Below are 10,933 nucleotides of genomic sequence, written 5' to 3' on the forward strand. Positions count from 1 at the left end.
TACTCTCCACTCCTCACCCCCTTCTCCTATCATTAATGTGATGATTTGGCAGCCACACCACTTTTTAATGAATTTGTAGGCAATCTAGGCTAAAAAAGACAGCCCTTAAACCTGCTGTAATTAGTTTTTCATGTGGTATTTGGTTATTCTATTAGTAGACTGCTCAGCTTCTTAAATTAACAAGCAGGTGGAGAGGAGCAGAGGCAAGGCTCACTGGACAGTTGTCTTGCAGGTGTGGGTATGCTACATTGCATCACGTCATCGACAAATCCAAGGAGGACCGGATGGAGAGCTTCTTTCTCAGTGAGACCTGCAAATATTTGTATCTGGTATGTGTGCTGTAGGGTCACTCCAGAGTACTGCCAGTGGTACTGTTGAAAGCCAGAACTTCCTTCTGCCTTCATCCGACATAACTTCCTGGGCCCTTGGACTGGACCTTGTGCAGAGACATAGCACTCTCAGAGCAAAGGTGTATTGCTATCTCCTCCATGGTTTCCAGCCTCATGGGGCCTCGTGCTTTGCCAAGTGCATGTAGAGAAACTTACAGTTACATGTTGTATGACATACTGGTAACAGTTCCCAGAGGACCCACATTAGTGAGGTGCTTGGGGCAGCTTCTCAGAGGAAGACAGCAGCACCTTATCTCTTACCTCCTTTGTGCTCTCACCTGAACCCCACATCCCACCTGGCTTTCTGTCCAAAAACATCCACATGTGTTTGGGGAGAGAGTAAATTTTTGGACCTGGAAGGAACCTTTGGGACCATCTAACCAGTGTTCATGGGAACTACCATCTATGTGGAGAGGTCAGGCAACCTTCATGGGTTCTCGGGGTGACTGCATGGCAGACCTGAGCCCTATGCCCAGTCCTGGGTCTTTGTCCAGTTCCATTTCCACATCAAAGTTCCATAGGCCACGTGGGGTCTGCACCAGTGCATGAGGCTGTGCTCTTCCCCTCTGGTAGTGCTTAGTGTGGCTGCACATGAGGGGATACTTTCTCAAGGCACAGAGGGTCAGGATTTTCTGGTGGGGAAATAATGTGGAGAATTTGGGCTGATCCAAAGATAGCCATCACTAGCGACAGTTTCCCAGGCCTGGGGGTGGCTGGATCCAAATCACCCAGTGAAGATTATAGCCATGTTGAATCAGACTCTTTAGAAGCAGGCTCAGGAATCCATATTTTGACAAGTTGCTCAAATGATTGTGTCAAAGCCAGGTTTTGGAAACATATATCTAATCCTTTAAGAAGATGATGCTGCTGCTGCTGGCCTCACGCTTCATGGTGGACAGCAGAGGAGGCGTGCTCACTGGCTGGCCTCAGGGTTTAGTGGGGGTGGGGGGCGGGGCGTCACCTGTCCTGCTGCTAGGTTCCATGGTGAGCGGAGGTCTCACACATGGCTCAGTAGGTGGGCTCAGACCAGCTGCCCAAAGACTGGCAGGCATCCCTTTCCAGCATCTCTTGGTTTGTTCGTGTCTGGGATGTTCACAGGCAAGTTCTAGAGTGAATGAAAGAGTCCCTGCAGGGTGCTCCAGAGGAAAGAGCTCAGGGTCTGGGGCAGGTGAGGAACCCTTGCTGTGTAAACACAGACATGCTGGGCTGAGTCTGTTTTTCCTCATCTTTAACATACTTGAGGTGACTGTAAAGTTTCTTCCATCTATCTCTAAGAGTTCTTTTTCTAAGTTTTGCCTCATTCATCATTCACTGAACACCTACCTTCTCTCCACACCTACCTGTCCCCTCCTGGGTCAGGTGTTCTTTCTAGATGCCTCTGTTGTACCCTCCTCCTCCCCACACCCACTCTTGAAGGAAAGGACTGCCTTGGGTGCCCTTTTGCCAGCAGAGCCCCCACAGGAATGAACCTGATGGTGGCATGTGTGTCAGGCTCTGTGCTAGGCCCTGGGGACCATGTACCTCCTTCCTCCCAACATTTTACAATTTAGGGCTTAGGTGTGTTTGAGGTGAATTGCAGCTTGGGAACTCTCAGGAGAGTGAGGGGGGACTGTCCACGGTGTTTACAGGCTAGTGGCACTTGGGTCTCAGTCCCGGGCTTTCTGAATCTCTAGGTCTAGGCAGGGTCAGGGAAGTGCTAGCATCTGCGTTTTCACACAGCTGGTGATCCTGCCCTGCAGCCAGGCTTAGCCTGAGAGGGAGCAGATGCTTCTTGCTAAGAGGTCTGGGACTCACCCCTGGGGGTTAGTTTTAAACATGCTACAATTGAATCTTCTTTCCCATTTCTTCCTCTAGCTCTTTGATGAGGAGAATCCAGTACACAAATCTGGAACCAGATACATGTTTACAACTGAGGGACATATTGTATCTGTGGATGAACATCTTCGGGAATCACCCTGGAAGGAGTTCTTTTCTGAAGAGGGAGGGCAGGACCAAGTGGAAAAGTCTGTGCACAGGCCTAAATCTCACGAACTGAAAGTCATCAACTCCAGCTCCAATGTGAGTTGCTTTTTCCAGGAGTGGTTTGCATGTGGAGGAAGAGAAAATACTACTAATCACAATTTCATCCAGAGTTTCCTGGTAGAGTATCCATGGTGCACTCAGATGGGGAAATGTGAGAAGAGTTTCAGGAAGAGGCCATTTCTGTAGGTGTCATCAGGATGTAAGGAAACCACTGAGCAGTGGCCCATTACCAGCTTCCGGCTGAAGGGTACAGTAGGGAGGGAGTGGTCACAGGCACCGGCCGCAGAGAGGCACTGGCAGGGGGTGGTCCGGGCAGGAACCACTGCTCTGGGTTGGCTTCAGTGATTGTAGGAAGGGAGCCAGCAGAGTGGACACTCTGTGCTCCTTCTCCCTCTTCTGGTCTGTTCGAGCTTCCCGTCAGCTGGCTTTGCTAGAAGCCAGAGGCCAGGGAACCTACTGATAGAGCCCATCCTGTCAGCCTTTGGGGCCAGGGTGGCGAGGAGGATGGAGAGGCTCCAGAGGAGCAAACGGCAGAATCACCCCCCGGCTGGAGAGGAAAGAAGGGCATTCGGCAGTCATCGTGGTGTTTGATGAGTGTGCTGTCCAAGTGCAGGAAGTACTGGGTTTCACTGAAAATGGGGCTTTGCTGAGCATATGTGGATATTCCCCGGACACGCTGGGGAAGGTTTGGGAGCAGAAATCCTTGATTCTTGTAGCTGTCCCAAGTAGTTGTGTTGATTTGAATCTAACAGGATGGTTTGGATGTGAGGATCGGGAAGTGGACATTGCATCAGGTGATATTAAATCTGCATTAGGTGACTCAAACCTCCTTTGCTCACAATGGATTGGGATGCCATCTCTCTCTTCAGAAAAGACTCAGGTGCCAAGAGCCCTGCCGCCCACCCCTAGGCCACTTTGGTTACAGGCCCTCTCATCCCAGACTGTATTTTTCCCTTAATGTCTCATCCTAGAGCTACATCATCAGCCTCTGAACTGAACTGATAGGCCCGAGCAGAGATAAGTCCCTGAAGTGTCCATCAGGCCGTGGAGTGTAGATTAGGTGAACAGAGCATGATTGGAAAGGAAAGGGAAGGCCACTAGAAGGAGAAATAATAATCATAGCCAACATGTATTTATAGAGCTTATCACCTGCTGAGCACTGTAAATGCTGGGGTGTGTTCACTGCTCACAGCAGCCCTGTGAGGGGTAGGTCCCCTCAATATCCCCAATTCACAGATGGGAAGAGGGAGGTACAGAGAGGTTCAGGTCACATGGAGCTGTGTGGTGGAGCCAGGATTTGAACTGAAGGAGATGTTCCTTTAATAGGCCTGATCCGGTTGTGCCAGGCCCTGGGCTTGTGGGCCCAGCAGAGGGGTCCTGGTGCTGCACAAGCTCAGGGCCCAGTGCAGAAATTTGTTCCCCCATAGCCACTGCCAGTGGGAGACTGTATGATGTGCTGTTGAAAACAGAGGAGGGAGACTTAGTCTGCCTAGAAAACAGGGAGGGCTTCATTGAAGAGATGGTATCTTAGTAGCTCCTGGAATGGTGAGGGGCACTTCTCAGGAAAGGACGTCCAGATAGAAACCACAGCATCTACAGAAAGCTAGGTGGGGGAGGGTCAGGACCAGCCAAAGGGCCTGTCAGTCTTGGTCTTGCCAAGATGAGGATCGGGACGTAGTGAGTTAAGTACATAGCAGTGGGAAAATGCTTCTTTGGGGCAGAGCATGTAATGAGTGTATGTGGAAACTGTTTCCAGACAGCATGTTGGGTTCTCAAACTTACATTTCCTTTGAAAGAGAGGGGCGGGGAAGCCTTTAATTAAAAAAAAAAAAAAAAAAAAAAAGCACCTTAGCATGTAGGTTTTAGCTGTGGGTGAAAAGAACCATAACCTCAGAGAAACAATGGTATTTTCAACTAGCTAAAGCAGTTTTTACAATTTGGGGTGGATTAAGGACCCCAAGAAGGATGAAGCTTTTAGTGCTGCTCACTCTGCACTTGCACGAGCATGTCTTTTAGCCTCCCTGGGTCTCCATTTCTATAAAATGAGGAAATTAAATTACACTGGTGGTCCTCAGGGGAACGGGGCGTGTCTGGAGACACTCTTGGTTGTTATACAGGGGGCTGGAGGGCGGGTGGCAACTAGTGGGAGAGGCCCAGGGATGCTGTTAACATCCTGCAGCGCACATGACAGGCCCACAGTGTTGACAGTCCCTCAGTTAAGAAACCCCAGGTGATGCCATCCAGTCACGTCTCCTGAGGAATAACACATGGGTTTTTAATTCAGAATTCAAACCCATCCCTCATTTTGTTTTCTTTCAGTGCAATCGTGTTCCTGATGAAAGGAGATACTCCTTGCCCTTAAAGAGCATCTACATGCGGCAGATTGACCAGATGGTTGGCTTGATTTGACCTGCTCTCCCCCGTGTGGCCTCATTGGAAACTGGACCTAAAACAGCTGAACATAGGCTGAGACCCAGTCTGAAGTGGAGGAGGATGGGAGCCTGGCCGTCCACGATGCTGTAGGAATTCTCTCCAGCTCCTCCCCTCAGCACGTAGATTCTTGCATTCTTTAGTGTTTCTCTTCTGTTCAATAAAACACCCTGTTTGTCTTAAGGATTTACTCTGAGGTGAGAAGGTATGAGGAAATCAGCTCCTTCGGACAGGCTGCTGTTCCTCAGCAACTTGGACGGGCGTCTGGCTGGACCTTTAGAGTTCCCGACTTTGGAATCACCAAGCCTGGCTACCTCTCTGCCCGAGGATTGTCCATGGATTGATTTCTGTGCAAGAGGGCCTGAGGTTCACTTGACATCCCTACTTACTGCATTTGTCATCCTCTCTCTTTCATTGGAAAGGTGGGGTTTCTCCCAGCTCCCCACCCGGGATCGTCGGTCACCTGGGAAAAGTCATCCAGTTATGCCTTTGTGCCCCAAGTGATCATCACAGTGTTACAAATTATTTGCTAATGAAAAACAGTTTCATCCGAATTCTAACAGGCAGTCTTTAAAAAAAAAAGGCAAAAGCTTTATACGACCTGAAGAGAAACCAGAGTATAACAGGCAGTCTGTTAAGTTGTCACATCACCATTTAAGAGCTTAACAAGTAGATCTTTTGGACGATGTTTTACATTTACTGTGAATTTACCCGAGGAGCTCCCACAGTTTCAGAAACAGGTGCCTTTTAGGGAGAGAAAAATACCCATGATCATCTGAGCTTCCATCTGTCTTATATTTACTAACTAAGGATTCTTAATTCTGACCATGTTTGGGTTAGAATTATTTTGTTTTTGTTTACTGTGTCTAGTGCCAATTAGCTAAGTCAGGGAGAAAGAAATGATCAGATGACTTTCTGGCATCCTTGAGCCACTTTTCTGTGTAATACAGGCTTTAGATTAGTGCCTTATACTATTTTGGTTTGGGCCACTGGATGTCACAGCTGCTGCTAGGATTTTGACAGGCTGGTTCTATATTGCTTTGTGGTGGACCACAGTGAAAGGGGAATGGGATGGATATCAATAAGGAAGATTCTGGAAATGCCTTGGCCATTCCTTGCCTTTCAATCTGATATTTTAAGCAAGCATATATAAGGAGAAACTTGTGCTAAAACGCCTCCTTCATTTTTTGTTCTATTTCCTAAGCCAAAACGGAACTATGTCTCTCTAAACTTGTGCTGAGTGCTCATAGAAAGCTGAGGTAGGTTTGAACTCCGAGCTTGGCTTCCCTGTAATGTCAGAGGTTGAAATGAATCTCAGCAGAAAGGGGAGGATGTCTCTTAAAAACCTCCAACTTCACTCGTCATGTTGTGTACCCGTCACTGCTGGCATACTTCAAAAGATTTTATTTTGGTCTTTTTAAAGCTAGAAGGAAGTACTGTGTAAGCCATTGCATTTTCAATCAAAAGGGAGAAATTTTATTGTTCTTGAAAATTTAAGTGTTAGTGGATTTTAAATAGTTATGTAATTCAGTTCTTTGAGATTTTTAGAAAAGGGATTTTCAGTAATGTGTCACCTCTGCCTTTTAAATATTTGGTGTGCCAATTGTTTTAAAGTAAAAAAAATCAAATGCTTCTATTTTATTTTTTATTTCAGAAGCATTCTGTTTATCAACATTGTCTTGTCTACTGAATAGAAAATTTTCTTTGAGAATATTATATATATTTTAAATGTTTTCATTGACTCAGTAAAACCAAAGTGTCCCATTTTAAATACACACACATGCACAAATGTCCCTGTACCTTTTCTCCAGGTAAACTGAGGAGGGACTGTTTGGGAGAATGGGGCACCTCAGGGAAGAAAGTGGGCCCTTCGTGTATCTGTTTCCTTTGTTGCAGCACCCACCCCTGGTTTTCCCTGGTTTCCTGCTCCAGCTTCTGTGCTCACACTGTTAGGTTATCACATCCCAACCTTCCCCCCTCCTGTGGGCTCAGGCATCCCACCGCTCTTGCTCTGGAACAGGGACCTGGGCTCTTGTTCTGCCGAGACACCTCAGGGGCTACCAGCTGACATGATGTATGTTTTGTATTACGTCTCAGACCCTCTTGACTCAGGCACTGGACTTGTACCAGTTGTGAGTCTGGGGGTGAGTGACTCACTCTGATCCTGGTTGTTGAGCTTCTAGACTCCCTTGCCTAGGTGAACGGTGCTACTCGATACCAGAACGCTGTCCCATGCTAGTTACAGAGAAGGTTCTTTGAGCCATGTTCAAAACTTAATTTCTTTTTGAAGGTCAGAATGACAACACCTGGACAGATCCTGCCAGGTGTTTGCTGTTCCTTGTGCTCTGTGTCCTGAGGTATCTGGGAGGGGAGGGCCGAGGAGAGGAGATTTGCCCTAGGAACACCCTGATCCTGATCCGACATCATCCTTTGGAACTGCTGTGAGCCTGCACCATCCTTGTATTCCCACACAGAGCTAGTATCTAGACTGATTCGGTTGACACAGTGAAAATGGTTTTGCAAAATCTTTGTGGAAAGCTGCCTTATGGTAAGGCTTGGGTGGAGCTGAAAACTCCCACCCCAGATTTCCCAAGCATTACAGGGCAGCCTTTGCTGGCTGAGATGGTGTGACCGAGGAATTCTGTTTCCTGGAGGAGGAGGTGACAAAGGAAGTGTTTGCTGACTTGCTCGTTGTGCTGGCCTTCATGAAAAAACAGCTTCCATTTTCTCATCTTTTCCTTCAGAACTTTCAAATCTTCTGCCAGAACTCGCTCTGTGCTGGAACCACCAGGTTCTTGAGGTGGTCGTGAATCATGGGACATGCACACGCCACTTCTGTAGTTGGCTCTTTACTTAGGCACCAGGATGGTGTCTACAGCTCCCTAGACAGATAAGTTTAGTTGTATATTCTAACGGTCTGAGTTTGGGTCCTCCCTCTTTCCCTCCACCTACAGGTCCCCCACCAAAGAAAAATAACCCTCTTAGCTATTTTCTTAGCTCAGTTTACTAAATGATTGCAAACTGTAATCCTTTGCTCTGGGTTTTGTAGACTCAACATCAAACATTCTTTTTTGCCAGAGGTCTTTCTCTTGTGTGGATTTCCAATTTAGTGCTTGTTAACAGATCAGGCTGGATGTTTGCCCTAGCCCCAGGGTGGCTGAGCAGGGACGTTTAAGAAAGTTCTTTGCTTTTCCATTCCCAGGTATCCAGCCTGTCCCCTGCAGGGCAGGGACTCTTAGGAAAGTGAGAAGGTGGGGTGGCTTGGCTGTGTGTCCCCTGGTTTTGCAGGGCTCAGGGTTATTGAACTGGGATGTGAATCTGGTGAAAGTGTTAAGTACCTGTGGACCTTCCTGATTCGTTATCTCCTTCCCTCTTTCTGAGAGGCAGAGAAATAATATTTTTAAAGGTATGTTGTTTTAGTTTTAAAAAGCAAAACACAAGCTGCATTTTTATTTATTATGCACAAAAAAGGTAAATCTGTTTTTACAAAAAATCTAGAGTTGGAAACTCTGGGGAAAATTCTATTGAAATATACAAATGCTTCTCTCTGTAATGTGCAATATGCTTTGCAACTATAGATGATATTTTATGTTTAATCTGTAAATAAGAAATGTATTTAAATTAAAAGGGAGGTTTTTGTAAAAGGATCAAATGTTCTTTTATAAATGTACTAAGGAATATCTTGCTCTTTGAAATTTATTAGCATTTTTATGAGTAATTTTTATTAAAAGATTCTTTTGAGTTGTCATTTTGTTTCCCCTTTATATACTCACATGTACACATTACACACAGGACAAACAAGGGAACAAAGTCTTTAAAACTGTAAACCAGATGAATAAAAATTTTATTTTGTTGGAGTTCCTACTGTGACTCATTGGTAAGGAACCTGGCTAGTACCCATGAGAATGCAGGTTCCATCCCTGGTTCCATCAGTGGGTTAAGAGTCTGGTGTTTCACATCCTGTATTGCTGTGGATGTGGCATAGGCTGGCAGCTGCAGCTCTGATTCAGCCCCCTAGCCTGGGAACATCCATATGCCACAGGTGCAACCCTGAAAAGCAAAAAAATTTTTTTTTTGTTTTTTACGGGTAGATCCTGAGGAATACCACTCCAGGTTTGTCTTTCGCCCCTTCATTTAAGGGTCCTTCACGTATGGCTCAGAGCCACTTTTAATGGCCTTGTCCTATCCCTGCTCTCCTCTCCGCCTTAGCCTCTTTTCTCCCAGGCCCTGACTGGTGCCATTTATCTGGTGCCATTCTCACTTCTTGGTGCCATTTATCTGAGTCTCTCTAGAGCCTGTTATCTGAAACAAGGCAATCTCTTTCTGCTAAGCTTTTACAGCTGAGGATGGCGGTAGTGGTACAATGAGGTTGATGTGGGATGTGGGTCCAGGGGAAGCCCCAGCTAGGAGGGCTTCAGAGGGATGGCCTTTGTGCCCACTGCTGCCTGAGTCGTGATGGGAGCTGGAAGGAGATGGCTGATTCGGCCTCTCCAACATCTGGGTGTCCCAGCTCTTTGTTTTTGTGAATTTGATGGGCCTTTAGAAAAACCATGAATTACAACAGGGTGAAGGGCAGTTGAGATTGGAAGCACTTGCTGACGTTAGAACACTTGCGTGTTAATGAAGTACTCTGGGTTTATAATCCTTTTGACAAATTCAGGCAGGCCCAGTAGCCAAGCCAACAGCTAAAAAGCCACAGATCCCGCCTTAGCCGGGATCTTCCCTATAAGGTGCTGGGCCCTGGTGGCGTGGAGTGTGTGCCCTGGAGCATTGTGTGTGGACGTGGCTGGAGAGCAAGGGGACTCAGCACCCATGACGTGTGAGGTACAGTCCTAGCTTTACCAGTGACATACCTGGTGCCAGGTTAAACCTCTTAAACCATCTGGTTAGGCCTCAGTTTTCCCATCTATTAGACGGGGAGATGATAATAATGGTCCATATGCATAGGTTGGATTGAATGGATTAATATGGGTAAAGTGCTTGCAGTGGTACCTGGCACACAACAGGCTCTGTGTGTGTGTTTCCTGTAATCAGGGCTGTTAGATTTGATACCCAGTATAAGCTCTAGGATCTTTAAACTGGGACCCCAAAGAAGGGTAAGAACTGAGGCTGGCATGGAGAGGCTTGGACCAGGGCCCTTCCCTTCAGCTCGGAATAATCTCTGCCTGTGTGGGGATGGGTGAAGGAGGCAGTAAGACTCCCTCACCCAACAGAAATGCCCTATTTCATGAGTTTGGTCCTCAAAAATCTACCTTTCCAAGGCAAGAATTTCTTGCATCATGGAGTGTATGGAGGAAGCCCTGCTCTGGGGGGAGCAGGGCTAGGGGCCACCTTTAATGTCAGGCTAATCTAGTTCTTGGAGAAAACAGCCTGATTATTTGAAAAGCTTGACACCTGCTTAGCAAGAAGACCAAAAGGGAGCCAAGGAACCAGCTTCCTTTGCTGGAAAACCCATGTGGGCCACCCTAAACTGATCTTTTGGATAAATAGGGAGGTTTTAAAATAATACTGAAATTTACACTTTTAAATCCATCTAGTTAAATCTACAAACCATTGCGATTTGTTACTTACCACACCATCTGTCTTTCTCTCTTTCTTTCTTTTTAGGGCCTCACTCGTGACATATGGAAGTTTCCAGGCTAAGGGTCAAATCAGAGCTGCAGCCAATGGCCTACAGCACAGCCATAACAACACTAGATCCTTAACCCACTGAACAAGGCCAGGTATCAAACCGCATCCTCATGGATACTAGTCAGGTTTGTTAACCACTGAGCCATGATGGGAACTCTCATCATTTCTAAAAATACATTCAAACAAGTGTTTTTTTTTTTTTTTTTTTTTTTCCTTTTCCACCACAGAATTTCATACAGATTTAGTACATTTCGATCTTTTAAAATTTGCTGTGTATGAAATCAAACTGTGCCACAAAAACATAATTTGACAAATAGAAGTTTTAACACATTTTCTGTGATCATGACGCTCTAAGTATTAAGAAATTTCAGGATTTGGAGTTCCTGTTGTGGCTCAGTAGGTTACAAACCTGACTAGTATCCATGAAGATGTGGGTTCAATCCCTGGCCTTGCTCAGTGGG

General features: G+C 46.3%; 1 protein-coding gene across 2 annotated transcripts in view; it reads left to right on the plus strand.

The window, feature by feature from the left end:
• The window catches only part of EDEM1 (ER degradation enhancing alpha-mannosidase like protein 1), a 28,631-nt gene extending 19,933 nt beyond the window's left edge, over positions 1 to 8,698 (plus strand). For both annotated transcript variants that reach the window (XM_021069285.1, XM_021069286.1), the window contains 3 exons: positions 233 to 329; positions 2,244 to 2,447; positions 4,731 to 8,698. In XM_021069285.1, the coding sequence (XP_020924944.1) occupies positions 233 to 329; positions 2,244 to 2,447; positions 4,731 to 4,820 (391 nt within the window). In that variant the 3' untranslated portion in view covers positions 4,821 to 8,698. The remainder of the gene's footprint in view (positions 1 to 232; positions 330 to 2,243; positions 2,448 to 4,730) is intronic.

Source organism: Sus scrofa, chromosome 13, assembly GCF_000003025.6.
Source record: "Sus scrofa isolate TJ Tabasco breed Duroc chromosome 13, Sscrofa11.1, whole genome shotgun sequence".
Classification (NCBI taxonomy): domain Eukaryota; kingdom Metazoa; phylum Chordata; class Mammalia; order Artiodactyla; family Suidae; genus Sus; species Sus scrofa.